The 19,351-nt window shown below is 51.3% G+C and overlaps 11 protein-coding genes across 11 annotated transcripts; 7 read left to right on the forward strand and 4 right to left on the reverse strand.

Annotated features, from left to right (window-relative positions):
• Nucleotides 1-275: 275 nt before the first annotated feature.
• On the forward strand, nt 276-1,306 carry DTD1 (D-tyrosyl-tRNA(Tyr) deacylase; the record flags this gene model as incomplete). The annotated part of the gene is made up of 5 exons (XM_076633775.1): nt 276-351; nt 416-577; nt 633-784; nt 886-921; nt 1,001-1,306. The coding sequence occupies 5 exons, from the start codon at nt 276-278 to the stop codon at nt 1,304-1,306; spliced, it is 732 nt and encodes a 243-aa protein (XP_076486240.1).
• A 51-nt stretch (nt 1,307-1,357) lies between these two features.
• JCM6883_003229 (uncharacterized protein) lies at nt 1,358-3,027 on the reverse strand (the record flags this gene model as incomplete). The annotated part of the gene is made up of 5 exons (XM_076633776.1): nt 1,358-2,002; nt 2,061-2,587; nt 2,650-2,695; nt 2,759-2,830; nt 2,899-3,027. 5 exons carry the CDS (start codon nt 3,025-3,027, stop codon nt 1,358-1,360), a joined length of 1,419 nt encoding a protein of 472 aa, XP_076486241.1.
• Nucleotides 3,028-3,695: 668 nt separating this feature from the next.
• JCM6883_003230 (uncharacterized protein) lies at nt 3,696-4,571 on the forward strand (the record flags this gene model as incomplete). Its single annotated transcript, XM_076633777.1, has 4 exons — nt 3,696-3,783; nt 3,870-3,909; nt 3,977-4,386; nt 4,456-4,571. 4 exons carry the CDS (start codon nt 3,696-3,698, stop codon nt 4,569-4,571), a joined length of 654 nt encoding a protein of 217 aa, XP_076486242.1.
• A 31-nt stretch (nt 4,572-4,602) lies between these two features.
• On the reverse strand, nt 4,603-5,349 carry JCM6883_003231 (uncharacterized protein; the record flags this gene model as incomplete). The annotated part of the gene is made up of 4 exons (XM_076633778.1): nt 4,603-4,686; nt 4,752-4,990; nt 5,055-5,163; nt 5,230-5,349. The coding sequence occupies 4 exons, from the start codon at nt 5,347-5,349 to the stop codon at nt 4,603-4,605; spliced, it is 552 nt and encodes a 183-aa protein (XP_076486243.1).
• Nucleotides 5,350-5,457: 108 nt separating this feature from the next.
• On the forward strand, nt 5,458-6,242 carry JCM6883_003232 (uncharacterized protein; the record flags this gene model as incomplete). Its single annotated transcript, XM_076633779.1, has 3 exons — nt 5,458-5,742; nt 5,858-5,959; nt 6,114-6,242. 3 exons carry the CDS (start codon nt 5,458-5,460, stop codon nt 6,240-6,242), a joined length of 516 nt encoding a protein of 171 aa, XP_076486244.1.
• Nucleotides 6,243-6,764: 522 nt separating this feature from the next.
• Nucleotides 6,765-8,989, forward strand: JCM6883_003233 (uncharacterized protein; the record flags this gene model as incomplete). Its single annotated transcript, XM_076633780.1, has 7 exons — nt 6,765-6,948; nt 7,383-7,513; nt 7,589-7,703; nt 7,775-8,110; nt 8,180-8,346; nt 8,415-8,488; nt 8,554-8,989. The coding sequence occupies 7 exons, from the start codon at nt 6,765-6,767 to the stop codon at nt 8,987-8,989; spliced, it is 1,443 nt and encodes a 480-aa protein (XP_076486245.1).
• Nucleotides 8,990-9,767: 778 nt separating this feature from the next.
• Nucleotides 9,768-10,954, reverse strand: JCM6883_003234 (uncharacterized protein; the record flags this gene model as incomplete). Its single annotated transcript, XM_076633781.1, has 8 exons — nt 9,768-9,874; nt 9,943-10,003; nt 10,078-10,194; nt 10,254-10,465; nt 10,535-10,592; nt 10,645-10,707; nt 10,799-10,822; nt 10,910-10,954. The coding sequence occupies 8 exons, from the start codon at nt 10,952-10,954 to the stop codon at nt 9,768-9,770; spliced, it is 687 nt and encodes a 228-aa protein (XP_076486246.1).
• A 263-nt stretch (nt 10,955-11,217) lies between these two features.
• JCM6883_003235 (uncharacterized protein) lies at nt 11,218-12,084 on the forward strand (the record flags this gene model as incomplete). The annotated part of the gene is made up of 4 exons (XM_076633782.1): nt 11,218-11,292; nt 11,370-11,524; nt 11,592-11,779; nt 11,846-12,084. 4 exons carry the CDS (start codon nt 11,218-11,220, stop codon nt 12,082-12,084), a joined length of 657 nt encoding a protein of 218 aa, XP_076486247.1.
• Nucleotides 12,085-12,270: 186 nt separating this feature from the next.
• MTD1 (methylenetetrahydrofolate dehydrogenase (NAD(+))) lies at nt 12,271-13,635 on the forward strand (the record flags this gene model as incomplete). Its single annotated transcript, XM_076633783.1, has 4 exons — nt 12,271-12,686; nt 12,751-13,258; nt 13,340-13,444; nt 13,510-13,635. 4 exons carry the CDS (start codon nt 12,271-12,273, stop codon nt 13,633-13,635), a joined length of 1,155 nt encoding a protein of 384 aa, XP_076486248.1.
• A 1,007-nt stretch (nt 13,636-14,642) lies between these two features.
• Nucleotides 14,643-16,514, forward strand: JCM6883_003237 (DUF6534 domain-containing protein; the record flags this gene model as incomplete). The annotated part of the gene is made up of 10 exons (XM_076633784.1): nt 14,643-14,658; nt 14,792-14,824; nt 14,906-15,044; nt 15,131-15,149; nt 15,222-15,278; nt 15,371-15,585; nt 15,656-15,667; nt 15,734-15,820; nt 15,885-16,316; nt 16,385-16,514. The coding sequence occupies 10 exons, from the start codon at nt 14,643-14,645 to the stop codon at nt 16,512-16,514; spliced, it is 1,140 nt and encodes a 379-aa protein (XP_076486249.1).
• Nucleotides 16,515-16,796: 282 nt separating this feature from the next.
• JCM6883_003238 (uncharacterized protein) lies at nt 16,797-19,203 on the reverse strand (the record flags this gene model as incomplete). The annotated part of the gene is made up of 8 exons (XM_076633785.1): nt 16,797-17,129; nt 17,201-17,527; nt 17,590-18,026; nt 18,103-18,196; nt 18,272-18,447; nt 18,517-18,765; nt 18,827-18,991; nt 19,065-19,203. The coding sequence occupies 8 exons, from the start codon at nt 19,201-19,203 to the stop codon at nt 16,797-16,799; spliced, it is 1,920 nt and encodes a 639-aa protein (XP_076486250.1).
• Nucleotides 19,204-19,351: the final 148 nt, after the last annotated feature.

Here is a 19,351-nt window from a genome sequence, read left to right on the forward strand (position 1 = left end):
TCTGAATGACCTCTATGGAGAACGATCGAGAGCGTAGACAAACAACGGAGAGCGAGATAAGGCCGGAAAGAGGAAAACGAACGAAAAAGGTCTGGAAGCGGAAAGTATTCGAACATTCGATCGAATTTGACCCGGTCATCGGAAGATTGTACTCGCGAAGGAGTGAGATTGCGTGGAGTTCTACCGTGTCGTAACGTGTTGAATCGTGAGGAGAGGAAGAGAGAGAGAGACGAAAGCGAATCTCTCTCAACTTTACCCAACTTCGCTCGCATAGAATGAAGGCAGTGATCCAGCGGTGTACCTCAGCATCAGTCACGGTAGATGGCAAAGTGATCAGCTCCATCGGTCGAGGTTAGTCGCCTTTCCTTCTCCTTGTTCCTCTCCTTGATCTAAACTTCCCTCTTCTCTTCGTCAGGTATCCTGTGCTTGATCGGAATCGGTACGAATGATACAGAACATGAGTCGCAATGGCTAGCATCAAAGCTACTCGCGATGCGGTTGTTCCCCGAAGACAAAGAAGGAGAATCTTGGGGATGGAAGAGAAGCGTCGTAGATGCGGGCTACGAAGTCCTCTGCGGTAAGTTGCCGAATCTACGTCTCTGAGTACGAGCTGATATCGCTTGAGGAGACAGTGAGTCAATTTACGTTGATGGCAAACTTGAAAAAAGGCTCGAAACCCGATTTTCATGGCGCGATGAGCTCGGAGACTAGTAAACAAATGTATCTCGATTTCTTGCAAGACTTGAGGCAGAAGTATCAGGCGGACAAGATTCAGGACGGAGAGGTGAGCTCAGACTGAGTTGTCGATTTTCGTCGGTTTCCGTTGCGGGAAGATCATCCGCCCTATAACGTACTGACGATTCGCACTTTGCTCTACGATGATAGTTTGGAGCGATGATGGATGTCCAACTAGTCAACGACGTAGGCTGAGCCTTCCTGCTCTCGATAGACGAGTGCTGGATCTGCTCACTCATTTCCCTCTATCTCGTCCAACGTCTAGGGTCCCGTCACGCTCATTCTCGATTCAACGACCGATGCTCCCGCTCGACCGACCGCGAAGACACCTCTCTCAAACGATCTCAAGCAGAAGCGGAAGGCAGAACTTGCCCAGAAAGCAGTCGAGAAATCTGAACGTCTCGCTCAAGAAAAAGCAGGACGAGAACAACAGCTGCCACGGAATGGTGGAGAGACTGAGGAGGAGCGAGCAGAACTGATAGCGAAAGAGAAAGAATTGATTGACAGTGCAGAACAGAAATCGAAAGAGCTGGCAGATCGGTTCAAGGTAGCGATGACTGAATCTTATTAGACGATATGAACAGCTATATATTTCTAGAACCTAAGAGAGTAGTCTGTGACTCTACTGGAGGAATTTCTCCACGACATCTAACCAATCCTTCGCTCCATCGATCATCGGTAAATGACCGCAACCCTTGATCTCCTCAAACTCGACACTCTCGACCCCTCCCTCCTTCTCCAACTTCTCCTTCAACCCTTTGAGCACTCCCGGTAGCGCGCCATCCCGTTCTCCAGCAACGAACAAAACTTTCTTCCCCTTCAGTTTCTCCGCCAATCCAGGTAAAACGTCGTAACCTTGTAACGCCGCTGCACCCATCGCGAACCCTTCAATCGGAGTACTCGTAATCATGTCCCTTACGAAAGCTTCTTTTCGACCACTTTCGTTGAATTCGGAAGCGTTTCCTGAAGGGAACCAACGAGGAACTGTCGCATCGGCGAGAGAATCCATCGAACCGGAGGAGCGAGCGAGGGCGATACGGTCATCCCAAGCTTTCGCGTTCGCGGCGGGAGAAGTCGCTTGAGTGTCGCAAGCGATCAGACGGGAGAAGAGGGAAGAATGGTTTTGAGCGAAAGAGAGGGCAGTAGCTCCTCCCTGAGAGACTCCGATAATCGCGTGGATCGGAGTAGGGATTGAAAGTTTCGAGAGGATTGTAGAGATGTCGTTGGCGAGGATTTCGAGGGTGCAAGGTTTGGGAGGAACCGAGGACTGCTCGGGAAGGAGTGAGCACTAGAAAGCGACAATGAGGGAAGACGGAGCGACTCACTTTTCCGTGTCCACGTTGATCGAACGTCAACAAGTTGTACTTCTTACTCAAACGAGGCAAGACAGGGTCCCACATCGTTTGATTCGTCATCAGAGAATTGACGAAAACCAACCAAGGTGCCTCGTTTCCATTTTCCAATCTTTTCGCTACCTTGACGTGTAACTTGACTCCCTCTTCGACTTCGACGTCGTGTTCCGTTTCCTCCGTTTCGGGTAGAGGAACCGTCTCCGAGACGAGATCTCCAACATCGAGGGAAACGAGGAATCGAGAAACCATGTTGTACGTGGCTACGACGGCGGAACATTCGAGCAGCTGTTGGTCGTCTTTCAAATGAGGTTTCAAGTCGTCGAGACGAGATTGAGGGACGGAAACATTGAAGGTCGAAGCGTCGGCGAATCGTAAAGCGGCAGCTTGGAACGCTGAGAGAGGGGCAGGGGAACTCGGGAGAGGCAAGGGGGTGTGAAGGTCGCGAATGATCGTGAGTTGTTGAGTAGTAAGGCCGGCGTCTTGTCCAACGTGGACGTGATCTGTGAACGACCGGAGACCAAATCAGGGGAATGATCGGGTGATTCGAGCTCAAGTCGCTTACGAATCCACTCGAATTTCGCAGAGTTGCGAGCAGCAACACGGAGGATCTGTTCACGTCACGTTAATCAGCTCAGACGCAAGAGAGCTGGACGCAAGGAGACCAGACTGACCATTAATTCGCGAATATCATCCGGCAAACTGTTCCTATTCCTGATCGCTCCCAACAACGTATTCCATCCGTTCTGCTCATACTCTCTTCCGTATCAGCAAGCGTCCCGCAGCAGGGAGAGAGGAAGGAGACGAGACTCACAGCGATCTCGGGAGCGTTGAGCAGAGTTTGGTCGAGGGGAGTCAATCCACGAGCACCTCGACGTTGACGGATAGCGTCTCCGACGGTCGAGGTACCGGGCGCAGGGTTCTTGTAGGGGATTCGAGGCATTCTGAGCTGGAGAGGCAAGAAGAGAGATGAGAAAAGTGGGGGCAGGGAAACGGGAGAGGGAGCAAGGGAGGGCGGAGGAGAGCAAGCGGAGTACGTACCTATAAGTTCTGTGACTTAGTCGGGGCCGGGAGAAAGCGTTGGGCAAGGTAGAAAGATGAGAGAGAGCAAGCCGCGGGAACTGACGAAATGTTCCGAAGTCTCTTTTCCCTCCTTACCCTCCTTGAATCAGCTCGACTACCTCGTGAGTGAGTCTCGGTCTACCCAGACGCTCTGACGACCAGGACCAGGCTCGTCACCCTCGTCTCTTCCCTCGAACCGCTCCGTCTCTCGATCAACCTCGGCTCGACTATCTCTGCCTCTACACCCCCTCTCGAGCTCTTCTCGCAGGCAGTAGGAACAATCATGAGACTTATATACATTCCCATGGACCGTGGGCCGGCTTAGAGGTCCCGGCAATGAACAGGAGCTTATCGCAGAAAGATACCGGAAAGTCCACCTCTTTCAGAGGTAGGGTAGGGTTCATAGAAGCTAGTGAAGCATGATCACAACAGGGAGCATTCGGAGGGGCTGGACTACCAACTCAATTCGCTCCATTCGTCTTCGTTGCGCGCCTCGACTTCTTCCGCATGTTGACCCATCTTCTCGCTCCCTGGACAGATACATCAAACATGTCCGGACCTTCTTCCCCTTCTGCACCTGGGTACTTGTGGGTCTTGAGTGACCCTGGGGACTCTGCAACTCTCGAAGAGTTCCAAGGTAAACCCGGTTCTTCTGAGCTTTGTCTCCTTTCTCTGGACGTCAGTGAGCTGAAGCTCTTCCCCTTGTATCGACACGTTATCCAGACTGGTATGATAACGAACATGTCCCTCTTCGAATGCAACAGTAAGTCTGTCCCTGCTCTATCGTTCTCAAGCTTGAACCTCCCTCGCTGATATCCTTTCGTCCCCAGCATCCCCGAGTTCCTCACCGGTGCCCGCTACGCCGCCTCCGATTCTCTCACTCCCGGTTGGTCCGCCGCCTACGATATCTCTTCCTGTGCTCTCTTCTCCGACCCGAAATACACCAAACTTCGAGCGAATCGTTCACCCCGGGAAGGGGAACTCGTCGGACGACTCGGGGTGCTCGATCGTCGAACGTGTGAGACTCTCGGTCAGACGAGTGAACCGATCCAAGCGAAAGAGGCGGCGAAATTCGTCGTGACGATCGCGGGGGCTAAGGAGAAGGAGGGAGAGTTGGAGGGGATGAAGGAGGTCGAGGGGTGGAGGAGAAGTAGTAAACATAAGGTTTATGATAGCTTGATCATTGGACACGGGAAGGAAGCGAAAAGTAATGTTGCGCCGAAATGTGTGATTGTACATGGTTCGTCTTTCGCTACTCTTTCGCTGCTGTTGTGCGATCACTGACTCGCACTCGACGCTCTGACTGTAGAATTCGACTCTGAGGCTTACGTCGACACGAAAGAGTTCGAACAAGCAAAGGAAGGGAAAACTGAAGTGAGGAGATGGAAACTCTACAAAGCGACTGCGAATACCGCTTCTAACTGATATGCATAATCTATTCTTATCCTGATATCATCTATGTCCGGGGCTTGTCGAGAGATAAGAGAGACCGGATCTCATTCAAGATTGGGGTGAGATCTTCTAAACGAGGCGAAGTTTTCTGTGCACGCAAGCGACCCGCATCAGCGGTCTGCTACATGCTCGAGGATCTCGTGAGCCACTAACCTGGAAGACGATGTGAACTTTCCCCGTCCCCGTCGACGACGGGGCCTCATCCGTAACAATCGCGAGAGAATATCGAAACTCGGCTCCTCGAATCCCTTCGTCAATCACGACCTCCCTAATCGACGATTGATCGATGAAGCCCTTCTTGCCAAAGGACCACAAAGGGAAAGGTCCGAGTCGATGCGATGTCCTTTCGACGAGTTGAAGCCCTTGCGAAGAGGGTAAAACGAGGAGAGACTCTGCGATACGACGAGACCTCGTGAGCCGTTTCCCGCGCACAGAGAGAGGAGGTCCAAGACTGACCTTCGAGTGTGGTTGAGATGGGCCTGAAGCAGGAAACGAGAAAGGCGAAGAGTGCGAAAGCCGGCAAAGCGTGTTTCAAGTTCGGTCCGTCGCCGGGTACCGGGTAAAGCTACACAGACATGCGCCGAGTGTCAGCGAGTTGGGGCATTGCGACGTTACAGGATCCGAGACGCACCAAGCTCAGTACGAGAAGTGCAAACAACATGCAATTTGGAAGAAACGGCTTCTCAGTCGAACGAGCCGTGAACGTATGCGACCCGGGGGACTCCTGACTCTTCGTAATCGTGCAACTCATCGTCGCATCCAAGTTTGAATGAGCTAAAAGTGAGCGAGTGGTCAAGAACGAAACCCTTTCCCTCGCTTCTCTCCACTTTCGCCTTCACTTTTTCACGCCACAACCTGAATGCGCACATATTCTGTCGTCTTATCGCTACTAGTCACATTCGCCCTCTCAGTCCTCTACGCCGAACCCGTCCTCGCGAGGACGAATCGGGAAAGGAGTGGAGCAGGAGGAGTTGAGAGAGTTGGAGTACCGTTTGGAAGACCACCGAATGGAGATCTGTACAAGGATGTCAATAGGAGGGGGAACGTCGCAGCGGCTGTCGGAGGAGGAGGATCGGGAGGAACGGGTATGATGAGGGCGAGGGATTCAGGGAAGGAATCGGCAGCGGACGGAGCGGCGAACTACGTAAGTCTGCTAGGTCATATTTAGGCTTGTATAGTACCACTCGCGAAGAGGGTAGGAGGGGAGCCGGAGGAAGAAAATGATTCAACATATTAACCGACTCTCTCGTTCTCTGCAGCTGATCACGCTAGAACGGAGTGTTACGAACGACGTGAAGGATAAGATCCTCGACATCCTGCTAAGGAGTGGAGCGGTCGTCAAACAAACCTACGACTACAGGGTGATTCGTTTTTTCCTTTCTCTCCTTCTCTCCTCTTCCTCCTCTCGGCCCTAGTCTACGACCTTCCGCGCTCCTTTATCAGCGACGAACATCCTGAAGAGCACTTGCTACGTGTGTACAGCGCACTGACTCGTTGGTTCGGGATCGTTCACAGGTTTTCAAAGGAATCCTCTTCACCGTGCCTCAGAATGACGACAAAGGTTTAACATCGTGGCAAACGTCTCTCGGGAAGCAAGAAGGAGTGAAATACGTCGAAGAGGACAGCGTCGTCAAGATACAGTAGACGCACTGGCTTCAAGGATTTTTGTTCTTTTGCCGCCGATTTGTACTTTGAACTCTCTCTCTTTCATTCTTCGCTCTCCGCTTCACCCGATGTATATAGATTCAGTACCTACCATCTCACAATCCCTAATCAGTCTTCCCGTCCTCTTCGTGTAGTTTTTTGTCACACCTCGTTCGATTTTTTCTTCCTTCGATCTTTCAATCGGAAATGCACATATCAGTCAGTACACAAGAGCACACTACACACTGCATCCTTTGGCGCTGTACGCGAGAGCGAAATGAATGTTTTTCTCACGACTCCGCGAATTTTGAATCTGCAAATCACATCTTCTCGCTCACTCTCACACGCTCGAACGACCTCCTCCAACTTAGACTCTTAGGCACACGCAGCAACTTAGCGTCTCCTCCAGTCCCTCTCTCCTCCTCTACGCGGATCGATCGTCTCTCTCCTTCACCCCTTTTTCTCATTCGCCCCTCGTCCCATCTCTCTTCTCCTCTTTCCCTCCGCGCCAGTAGTTTCAAGATGGTAGCGACTACCGCAAGATCCTCAACAACATCACTAGCCGTTTCGTTCGTCGCGAGTCTCGCGTTATGGAGTACAGCAGGGATCGGTTCAATCAGAGGAGGAATCACTTCTACGCGTGCCGCACCCGCAGAACCAGCAGGGAATCAAGTCATGTTAGGGTTCTGGTTCGATTCGGCTGATCGTAAGTCACTCGTCTTTGCTAGGACGCGCGAAGGAGGGGAGAATGGGAATAGACTTGGCGAGGCGAGGAATACACCGAACTCGATTGGATCGAACGCACGTAACGGGTCTACAGTGCATCGGAGGAGGTTTTGGGAGTAGTAAGAATGGTTTAAGGGGACGTGATCGTGCGCAAAGGGGGATGAGGATGAGGTGGAGTTGCCGCGCAGTCGTTCGATTCTCACACGGATGAATCGATCGGATTCTCTCGCGGGAAAGACTATCATGCGGAGGTGTAGGGAACACGAATGGGAACGGAGCGAAGAGGTCAAAAGGAGTTCGCGAGCGCAAGCAGAACGAACGAATTGGGTGGAGGGAAAACTAGAAGCACCGCCTCGAGTTCTCGTGCGCTCGTTGTGATAAACCTGACTGACCTCGTTCAACCCGATGATACAGCTTACCACGACTCACCGAGCATCATCAATCAGAAACTCGGATACAACGTTCCAGTTTTCCAAATGGCTCAAGCGATTCCTCTGCCGAGATACAATTACACGACTGGTGCTGGTGGTCCCGTCCCCGAGAACGTACGTCCTCCACTCTTCCTCCTTATTGTCGTTGAACTGCGCTGACTCGAACGATTGATTCGATCCCATTATTAGCAAATTGAACGATCGTCGACCGACGCTCACGTTTTCTTGACGGTTTACCCTGTCGATGGATTCCAAACCGTAGTAGAATCAGATTTCACCGCTCTCGGTCAACAAATCCTGGACTGTCAGTTGCTGCTCTCCTCTCACACGATGAAAGTGAAAACTGACTCGAAAAACTCGTCGATTCGTTCTCAGATCAACAAAACCTCCAACGAACAGTTTTCCTCCGATACGCTCCCGAAATGCAAGGTAGATGGATGCAATACGGACAACAACCTACGGCGTTTATCGAATCATGGACGATGATGTACAATGCGGTTAAAGCAGTAGCTCCCGAAACGATCATGGTTTGGGCTCCGAATACTCCTCAAGGTTACCCTTACGGTCAACAACAAAACTTCTACACTCTTTCGGCGGCGGATCAAGCGTTGTTGGACACGAATAGGAATGGACAGTTGGACGCTGGAGATGATTCGTTGAGTCCTTATTACCCTGGAGATGATCTCGTTGATTGGATCGGTATCTCGATTTGTACGTCTTCGCTCCTTTCATTCGAACGAGTAGGAAAAACTGACGAATGACTCGAGCGTTGACCATTAGACTACAAGGGACCTTACATCAATGGAGCGATCGCTGATTCGACTAATCAAGTTCAAGATCAAGGTTACTGTTCCCTCGCGATCAACGGTACAAACCCTGGAGATTTCGCAGAAATCACGCCGTGGTACGAGAACTACTGCGAACAAAAACCTGACAAGGCTTGCATGGTACGAACTTCCTCTCCTTCTTCTCATCAACTCGGAATGGGCTAACGAGGAATGTTGGGTTCGATCAGTTCGCGGAAGCTGGTGCTGCTTGGCACGTCAACGACGCTGGAACTGCTGATCAAGCTGCTCTTCAACAAGCTTGGTTCGTTTTCTCTCCTTCGCTCTTCTCGCTCTCGAATTCTCACTAACGACTCTCCAATACCGCAGGTTGAAAGATTGCGTCACCAACGCTACGATGCTCGACCAATACCCTCGCGTCAAACTCATCATGCAATTCGAATACGAAAAAGTCGAAACCGCCAACAACGGACAAGACGATCTTCGTGACTACCGATTGACGAACACTACCGCCGTCGTCGACGAACTCAAACTCGACCTCGCCTCGATCGGAGACCGATTCATTTGGGCCAACTCTCGTGCTGCTCCTACTTCGATTTCCTCCGCCGGAGCTCCTGCCGCAACGAACTCGGATGGTTCGACGATTCAACAAGCGATCACGGCGACGACGAGGGCGAAACCTACTGGATTCCCCTCGTTGTTCGGAACAACCTCGGATGGAACTCAAAGAGCCGAATTGATCGAGTTGGGAGTTATGATCGCTGCGGGAGTGTTCGGTGCTGGTTGGGTCATGAGGACTCTGTAAACGGTCAACGACGAAGACGACGGAAAACAAAAAACGGTGTATCTTCAACTACGACGCGGCGGGTTTTCAAATTATATAGATTTCATTCTCACGAAGGGGGTCTCCTCTTACCTCACCTCCTTCCTACCTATTCCCTCTCTCTCATCTCTCTCGTTCGTCCATCCCATACAACTCATCCATCTCATCCATCATTATTTGCATCTACTCTCATCATCATCTCATCAACAAACGGACATTTCCTACCTTACATCAACCCCGTAACTCCCTCCTTCTTGTCCTTCCTCACTCTACTCTCTCTCTGCACTTCATCTCTACTCTTCGCTAGTTTATTCCCGCATTCATTTCATCCCTACTTTCGATTTTTTTCCTCTCGCTATCTTACACATCAAATGGACCCTTGTTTATACCCTATCCCCCTTCCCTTCTTCTCTCTACGTTCACCTCCACGATACATTTCTCTCCTCTTACACGTACCTCTCCTCTTTCATTCTTCATATCGTCTCTCGCTCGTTCCTTCCTTTTTGCTTTCTCTCTTCCGCTGCTGATTTCTCTCTCTCTGTGTCTTCCTGTCAACATCGCATTGTGTTTCTTTTCTCTGACTCTTTTCCGCTCCAGAATCGTTGAGAGGGAGTCTCGAGAGAGGACAGCTTATGGCAATACGGAGAAAGAAATCTGGTAGAGTGGAAGACTCAGAATTGAGTTGCTTATTATCACAAAATACACGTTATACACTAAGCGCACACAGTTTTCCTTTTGGGCTCCCGCCGTCGCGTAGGCCTTAGAACCCTCTTCCAGCGATCAAATCGTTCAAAGCTGCTTTCGTAGGTTCTTTCGTTTCCTTCACGAGTCCGACCAGGGACCTGAAGGCCGGATGGGTCGAGTCGTCTATTCCCATACGATCAGGCTTCGTCAGTCACGCGTCTTCAGGGGTAGAAAGGGACAAGACTCCGTACGAATCAATTGAAACAACGCCGATTCAGAAGTTGTGACCATAGCTCCGGCATCTCTCATTCTCTGTTCGTCATTTCGCAACAGCTCTCCATCAGCGTCGTCGACTCCGGAAAGCGATAGAGAGTAAGGAGACGAACCTTCAGAGCGATTCCGACCTCGTCGTCGTTACACGACGATACTCCATCCGCCAAAACGTGCACATCAATCCCTTTATCGAGACAATCTAGTGCCGTCTGTAATACGCACACATGTGACTATCCTCATCCCTCCTCATCAGTTCGCCCTTCTTCTCCAAGCTCAGGGAACGACATACCTCGATCCCGAACAGCACAACCGACCTCGTCTCCCACTCTTCCAACTGTTTCTCAACCTGAGGAACCATCATACTGAACTTTGTCTTCGCCAGAGGACTCCAATCAGGATGTAGATGTTTCGGTAAATCCATCAGGGGAAGAGGAATCGTTGAACCGAGCGCTATTAACGAGGTATTTTTTTCCGGTTCGGGGTTAGAGGGGAATGGTAGAGCTATCGAAGCGCGTCAGCTCTAGAACGTAAGATGAGAGACAGAGGTGGAGAGGTGGAGGCGAAACGAACAATTCGGTGATTGCTCTGTTGCTACGAGCCGGATGTCGAGGATCTTAGCGGCTCGAATCTACAGAAAACGGGTCAGCAATTGACGAGGGTGTAGAGGAGGGAAGACGGACCATTTTGTCGGCGATCGCCATCACGGAATGGTAGGAATGGATATGGAATCGAAACCTTTCTTGCTACAAAACACGAAAACGAAAACGAAAACTTTTTGAGAATGAGCTCAAACCAACACCTCCCCTCGCGGTCAATCGGAAGTTGGGAGCTCACGATATCACAACATAAGAACGCAGTCTACCAGTCAATGAGAACATGAGTGAATCGTTCAGGAGGCTTCGATCGGACCAAGTCGTGAGCCTGTGGGGAGTCAGGAGAACTCACCTTGGAAGGAATGAGACGAGCTACCCTGCGGGCTACTGTAGACATCCTAGCGTACTGTTCTTCGATCGGTGTAACGGGAAAGCTGAGAGGTGAGGTAGAAAGATGAAGAAAGCCTCGCTCTGCTCGCGACGATCGATCCGAAAAATTCTCTAAGTCCAAAAATCGTCATTCGCGCGAGGTTTCTCTTTCTCTCTCTCTTCTCCTCATCTCGCTTGCTCTTCTTCCTTACGCTTTGTTTGGGCTCGTGCTCATCGCTTCTTCTCGCCCTTTGTTTTTCGGTTTCCCGCCTACAAACTTCCTTGATTCGAATGGCTTCGTCGGTTAGACCTTACAGTGGTGGAACTGCTAGAGTTCGTAAGGTTGAATCTACGAAGGAAGGCAGCGTACGTCCTCGTAATCTTCCTCTTCTCCGTCTCACACGCTTGGGGTCGAGCTGACCCTCCCTCTCCATTCAACACAGTGGCTTGAATTGCAGAGAACGAACTGGACAGACGAAGACGGGCAAGAGCGAGTATGGGAATCAGTAGCTCGCAAAACGACTTCTCGAGGAGGAATCGATTCTGTCGCGATTATCGCTCTACTGCGACATCCTTCTCGTCCCGTCTCGATCCCGCTGTACGTCTCCTTGCCATTCACATTTTCCACGGAGGGACGTTGATGTACAGAGCAACGAGTGGTACAGGATTCTGCAGTATCGACCTCCGATTGAATCGATCTGCGTCGAGCTCCCCGCTGGACTGATCGACGAGGGCGAGACACCTGATCAGTCAGCTTTGAGGGAATTGTACGAAGAGACAGGGTATGGAGGACCCGCGTTCGTGGGGAGAGTGAAAGTAGTTCAAATGGGAGGGACTGCCGCTTGCGATCCAGGTTCGTTCTTACTTCAGTCAACTCTTTCACCTCCAGACAGCGATTACAGGTCGCGAGAACGAACAGGTATGTCTCCCTCGAAGATGGTGCTCGCTACGATCGAAGTCGAGCTCAAGGAAGATGAAGAAACACCGAAAGCAAAACTCGACGAAGGGGAACACATTGACGTCCGGATTACTCCGTTACGGGATCTGACGAGACACCTGAAGGGGTATGAATCGTTGGGATACAAGGTCGATGCGTTTGTAGCGCATTTTGCGAGGGGGTTAGAAGAAGCGAGGAGAACACTGAAAATCGAAATTTGACTGCCTCTCCCATCCTGCTGCCGGAGAAGAAACCTTTGATAGACCCGGGACTACGTCGTGACTATTGTTCTGCATGGCAGAGCGAGAGAGAAGCATATAAGCAGGGAAAGGGAAATTCATCTCGTGCGAAATTGCGAAAGAAGTCGAAGGAAAAATCACTTGAGGTCTCTTTCTTCATCATTAACGATGACGACTCCTCAACCCGCTGCCGAGACCACCGCTGTCACCGTTACTGGTGAACAAATCGCCAAGCCCTTCCGCTCCGCTATCCAAACTACTACATCTTCTCTCTCTCCTCGACCCAAACTTGTCGGAATCCTCGCCAACTCTTCCTCTCCCTCACGAGCGTACGCTTCCTGGACCGCTAAAGCTTGCGAAGCTGTTGGAATTGAGTATGAACTCCGTGAAGTCGGAATCAATGGAAAAGCCGAGGGAGAAACGGCAGAACAAGGAGAAGTTGAAGAAGCGATCCTCGAGGCGAATGAGGATGATAAAGTGAACGGAATCATGGTCTATTATCCTATCTTTGGACCTAGACAGGATGGTTACTTGCAACAAGCAGTATCGCCGTTGAAAGATGTCGAAGGTCTAAACTTCACTTGGTACAATGTTTCTCTCTCCTCTGTCACTCTGTGTGCGCTGACTGACACGGGAGAGATTGTACAGGCTGTTCTCATTGTACCACAACATCCGATTCCTCGACCCTCGTAAACTTGCTCTCGCAGCTCAAGTTCTCACTCCCTCTCCCTCTGCCCTTCCCTCCGCTCCCCTCCCCACCCAATCGACCTCTCAACCGACTCCCTCTTCCTCCGCCGAGCCAGCTCCCCCCGGTCTCGTCAAGGCGATTCTCCCCTGTACTCCTCTCGCAATCGTGAAAACTCTCGAACATTGTCAAGTCTACAATCCTCTCCGTCCTTACGGTTCCCGCGCTTACGGTCGAACCGTCACGGTAATCAACCGATCCGAAGTTGTCGGTCGACCACTCGCGGCGTTATTGGCGAACGATGGAGCGAGAGTTTTCTCGGTTGATTTGGACGGAGTGCAAGAGTTCAACAGGAGGAAACCAGCAGAGGGAACGGAAGAGAAATCGAGTTTCCATCCGTATCACACGGTCAAGAAGACTGAGATGAGCTTGGAGGAGTGCTTGAAGGCGAGCGATGTGGTCATTGGTGGTGTACGTTCTCTCATCTTGCATCTTTCTCGTCCCGCTTACGTGCTGGGAACGAGGCTGATGTAACCGTGAGTGAGCGTACAGGTTCCTTCGAAGGCTTACAAGATCCCGACGGCGCAATTGAAGGAAGGAGTAGTAGCCATCAACTTCTCAGAATCGAAGAATTTCGAAGCCGACGTGAAAGACAAGGTTCGTCGCCCTCTCCTCCACTCGAATCATGGAAACCGTACTCATCACGGTCGCATTGATCGTAGGCATCGATTTACTGCCCCGGTATTGGAAAAGCCACGATCGTTCTATTGCAGCGAAATCTGTTGCGACTAAGGGACTACCAGGTACAGCTGAGGAACGGTGCCTCGGCCACTACCGCTTCAGAGTAGATAGGGTCAGAGAAGCGGAGGGAAAAGCACGGGATAGATTACCTATAGACATCTGGCGAACGGAATTTACAGCTTATTCGATCCACGACTCAGCTACGTTCCGCCGTTTTGAAGCCATACCATCCGGGTCATGAGGAAGGAGCTCGAGGACTCTCAGAGAGCGGAGAGCCGCGTCAGCCTATCGCCTCGACTTGTTTCATCGTTTCATCCCCGGAGGTCGAGCTAAGATCGGGTTATGCTTTCGCAGATAACGTACATTCTGGGAGCCCACAGCATTGAGATGGTTGAATCAGTCCGGGGTGAATCAGTCGTTGTGAAGGAGACGATCCCGAATCCACGAACGAGACGAGACGAGTTCTGAGACCCCCTTTCGTTCGTGGAGACGGTTCTGGGCGATGTGAATGGTAGGTGCGAGCTTACAGCTTCGTATCTCCGATCGAACACGTCACGAACCCCCCTCGGCACTTCAGCCCAGTAAGCTTCGAGAGGAATGTCTCTGCTTGACCTTGTCTCGCTGGGTGCTTATCAGCCTCGCTACCGAGTAAGCACAGAGCTCCCTCTCTCTGTCCTTTGTGACGAGGTAGCTGACAGGTCTTCCATGCCAGGCTGCGAGACCAGAAGAGAACGCTCAGACCTCCTCCCTTCAAAGCCGCGACTTCAGTCTCATTGTTCCCCGAATTTCCACCCCTTGAGCACAGGCTTCGGCAGTTCCGTCGTCGCTTACCAACTAGCTCCAAACTAACCTACGAGGGTCAGAGAGCTGTGGTCGAGAATTGGACTTCGAGTGCTCGAGCCTCTCTAATTCCTTTCTCTCATCTAAAGTTTCCTTTCTCTCGTCCCCTCGAAAGCCCAAGAACGGAAGCGAATGTCGATCTCCATTTGTTCGACAACTGTTCAACCGGATTCCAATCTCTCGGTTCGAAACAAATTGGTCGTCTTCAGCTCCAACCCCGGACGTCTCTCTCTCTCTTCCTTCTGCCTCTTCCCTTCATCTAGTCTCGTCGATCATGAGTCATACAGTCGGTGAGTCATACTATCCACTTTGCACACAATCCGGACTGCAACTGATTTCGTTATCTTCTCCCGTTCGTTCTCCGATCCCTTGCTCCCATTCATTACCCATCTCGATCCCTCCCTGTCGTTCCTCTGTATGTAGAAGGTATAATCGGCCCCTTCGTCATGGGCGGAGGTAAGCTAGGCTCTCCGGAAAGGGAGAGACGGTGTCGCTCGCCAATCTCAGGCTGACTCTTCATCGTCTTGGCTTCAATAGTTCTCTCCTGCCTTCTCGCCGGAATCGTCTCGACCCAAGTCTTTCAGTACTACTCCAACTTTCCGAACGATAGAGTTGGTTACAAAGCGACGGTTTATTCCCTGCTCATCCTCAACTTGACAAATTCGGCTCTCAGCGTGTAAGTTCTATATCTCGTCGACGCCTGTAGCCCGTTCGTACTGTGTCATACTGATAACCGTACGAATGGCTTCTTCGGACACAAAGGTGGACGATCTGGGACTTTGTGCGTTGTTCTCCTCGTCTTGCACCTTGCTTTCGAGCGCACACTGACCGCTTCACTTCTGCTTTGATCCAGACCGTCGCAAACTTCGGCAACTTCAAGCATCTCGCGATCGCTCCTTGGTCATTCGGGGTGAGTAGCTCTGCTGTCGCTCAAATACGAAGTGACGGCCCGTGCTGAAATTCGATCGTCACCTTTTCCTCACCTCGTTCACTCGCGACTAGGTCGCTCAAATACTCTTCGGTCTATCAGCATTCATGTGTCGCAGCTTCTACGCCTACAGAGTCTGGATCATCAGCAAGAGGAAGAACTTCTACCTTCCAATCGCGATCCTGCTTCTTACCCTCGCAAGTCTCGGTTGCGCGCTGGGGGCGGCAGTCTCCGTTTTGATCAAGAAGTATTTCTCGACGTTCGCGGATTACAGAGTCGAGATCAGCGTGTGGGTTCCTCTTCATCGCTATCGTGAGCAAGCTTGAATACTCATCATCTTTCGCTTCATTTCTCCTCAGCTGGCTCGGTCTGTGAGTTCCTCTACTCGCTTCCTCACTTTCCCACTACGGGTGACTGATTTTGAGGGGCACGATCAGAGCTATGCTCTCGGACGGCACGATCACAGCTTCGCTCGTTTACTACCTCTTCAAGAGCAAGAGCGGCGGTCTTCACTCTACCAATTCGTTCGTTTGCCCCAGCATTGATCTACCCTACTCACATCCCCGAGCTAATGCGTCAGTCCTGCAGACTCATCAACAAGCTCATCGAACTCGTCGTCTCGACAAACGGACTCTCAGTTTTGACCGGCACGATTACTGGCCTCCTCTTCTGGTTGGTCGAAGAACCCTGGCACATTACTACGAACGCGACTCTCATCCACGTCTACACCTTATCTCTCCTGGTTTCCCTCAACGCTCGAATCGAGCTCGAGCGACGACTCAATAACCCTTCTTCTACTGGAGTCGAATCGCACGGTCTTACGGAACTCAACTCGACGACTAGATCCACAACGATCAAGGGCAATGGAGCCGATGGCGTTCACAGGAAGACGGGAAGGAAGGATCTCAGGACAGCACTTGGATTCGGTCGTGAGGATATTCATATCGACTCGTACGATGCTAGGAATCGCCGAGACGGAGCTGCTCGATCGCTGGGTGAAGGGATTCAGGTCGTCACTCAGTAAGCCTCACCGACTCTCTCTCTCTCAAACGGCGTCTAATTGACTCAAGATCTCCCCCCCCCCACAGCCAAACCGTTGTCACTGACAATGGCAACGCTTCGACTACGTACCTGTCGACTCCGACTTCGGTCTCTGAGAAGTCTCTCCATGTCGGATACTTTTCAAACGAGAAAGAGGAAGAAGCCTCAATCGAATGAGAGGTTATTCATTCTCCAGGTCGTTCGACTCACTTTGCCGACGACCTAGAATCGCGTAGATAAACTGTCGACAACATCTGTAGCTTCTTTCATCGCTTTGAGGGCTTCTTTGTTGTTTCATACCTCTGTCTTCCTCCATTCATCTCATCCAATTATATGCTGTATGCCTTTAGCTTAACGTGCTCGCGAAATCAAACCTCATCCGTCTCTCTCTGATGTCTCTCTCCTCTGCGAGAGCCTGAAGACCGCCGAGCTGGCATAGTAAGAAGAAAGCACTTCGTTCTATTTCTCCTCCACTCCATTCGGATTCACCTCCGTATTACTCCCTCTCCGTACCGCCCCTGCTCCGCCTCCCGCCGTCGTTGCGCCCGGCGTCACACTGCCACTTCCGCCGGTTGCTGCTGCGCCCGACGATCCCCTCGCAGTCAATAACGACTGAAAGAAATCCGCCAATACTTGATTCCCTCCTGCTGCGGCTCCTACTCCACCAGCTCCAGCTCCAGCTGCAGGACTCGTAGGTGGTAGTGAAGGTTTCGAGGAAGTGGGAGGGAGGGCGGAAGAGGAGGAGGAAGAGAGGGAAGAACGAGTTGGGAGGTCTTTCGAAGCTGAGGAAGCCTGCTCACGAGAGAATGACTCGGTCAGTATCGACGACACTTGCCTGTAGGAGGAGGGAGGAGCATTCTTACGGGTCTACTTGAGCTCAAGCCCGTTCGACTATCCCGCGAAGTAGAACTCGACCCCGTTCCGCCGCTAGCTCGTTCGAGGACGTTTTGGACATTCGGTAAGTCCGAGATGTTCCCACTCATCGGTCCTACTCCTCCACTACTCGTCGTTGTTCTTCCAGCGGTAGAAGAGGAGCCCGACGAGGAGGAAGCGGTTGATTGTTGGTTTCGGAAAGCTAGACGAGGATCTTTTTCGAGGTCGGATTGGAGCGATTGGTAGTGTAGTTGTAGGAAAGACTGTTCAGGTTCTGGACGAGTTGCCGTCGATGTGTTGGAGCTCGAGTTGTTTGGCTGCGTCGAGATGAGCGTCAGCTACCGAGAGAGAGAGAAGAAAAGGGAAAAGAAAATCTTACGCGAAGGTCCGAATCGAAATCTACGATCATCATCTCATACTCCTTCTTCAACCCACCATCTCCTCCTCTCAATTCGTTCTCCTGCGATTCCTTCGTCTGATTTTGTCCCAGTGTCGATAAATCGTTCTCCCATCCGTTCCCTATCTTTTCAGGGTTGAAACTCTCTCGAAGGATCTTGATTTTACCCCAGGAATCCCACCCGGTAGGGACGAGAGTTTGATCTCGATCTATCACGTTCGCTCTGTACGGGAATTGGTCGAACCCTCGAGTCGTCGTCTTGTTTGTTGTGATCGAGGTTGGTTGATTCGAGGTAGTGGCGGCGGTAGTCGAGGAAGATGACGAGGAGGAGGAGGAGAAGAGTCGATGAAGGATGTATTGACGGAGTTTGACGAATGAAGTAGGGATAGTTTGCGAGGTATAAAATAGCGAGGCTCCATCTGTGGTATCGACTCCCACAGTCCACAGTCAGTCAAGCGGGTCAATAGACTAGCAGTGAACATGGGAGAAACCGACAGCGTAGACAGATCGTTCGAAGGGTTTGTTGGATGTAATCGAATTGTTCTTCGGTAAATTCTCGTTCTCGCTCTAACGTGTTGATTTGATCCGCCTAGACATTCGATCGACAACGCTTCAGAGTCTGTTCCTGATTAGGGACGATGCTCAGAAGCGAGAATCGACTGACCTTGGTACAAACGACAATGATTGGAATCCCCAAATTTTCGATCAGAGTCCCCAGTGGTAACGGAGAATCCGCGTCGATCGCTGATGCTGCTGTACTACTACTTGACGCTGTTGTGCTTGTTGTTGTAGAGGCGGTAGCGGCGGCAGGTTCTCGATAATTTCTCAGGTAATTCTCAACTATTTCGTGAGAACACAGAAGTCGCAAATCAGCATCGCTACGAACGGATTGTCAACCTGTAGACTCACCTCTTTCCCTCGCCCGCGTCCTCAAGTCTTCCCTATCCTCCTCATCCGTGAACAGCGCGTCAATCTGTCTCTTGATCATTTCGATCCATCCCTCTAATTGCTCGATAAAGCTCCAAGGCTTATCCCAATCGAGCACGACGACGATCAGCGAGTCTAGTAGAGTTTCCCGTGATAGAGCGAGTGGTAGGAGTGATGGAAACGGCGGAGAAGGGGAAGGTAATTGATAAATTGATAATCTTGCGAGAATATCTGTAGCCATGAATGCAGCTTTCAGCACCCGAGCAAGAGAGCTGAATGCGAGATGGCGTACCTTCTTGACCCTGCCCTTGTGTCCCCGACGTCTCATCCTTGACTTCCAACAAGGAGTAACTCATCCCTAAATCCAATCTCTCATTCTCCTCTTCCTCTTCCCTCGGCTCTCCAGTTGTCGTAGCTATCCGTCTTACCAGCGTAGTCTTCCCACTTCTAGGTGCTCCTACCCGCGCAGACAAGAGCGTCGTCAGTCAGAGAGAGAGGAGGAGAAAGGGGAGAGGTTGAGTGAGACGAACCGAGAATTATACATTGTTTAGTATTGATTCCACCACGAGTACCTTTCACTGAATCTAGGATTGTACTCCATAAGTCTGGACCGTCGTTAGCGGGAGCGGTCGAGGTCGAAGCGAGTGGAAAGGGAGGGTTCGTGTTCATCTCTCTCTCCGTCCCTCTGTTCCGGTTTGTCGAGAGAATTCGCTGCTGTCTGTGTGTTCGTGTCAAGGGCTGGTTATGCTTGCGGAGAAGTGTCGAAAGTGAGGTGAGAGCTTGCAATTGGAAGGTTTGCTTCGCGCGAGTTTGATCG

Source organism: Sporobolomyces salmoneus (genome assembly GCF_050403485.1).
Source record: "Sporobolomyces salmoneus JCM6883 DNA, S_salmoneus_JCM6883_v1_ctg44, whole genome shotgun sequence".
In the NCBI taxonomy this organism is placed as follows: Eukaryota; Fungi; Basidiomycota; class Microbotryomycetes; order Sporidiobolales; family Sporidiobolaceae; genus Sporobolomyces; species Sporobolomyces salmoneus.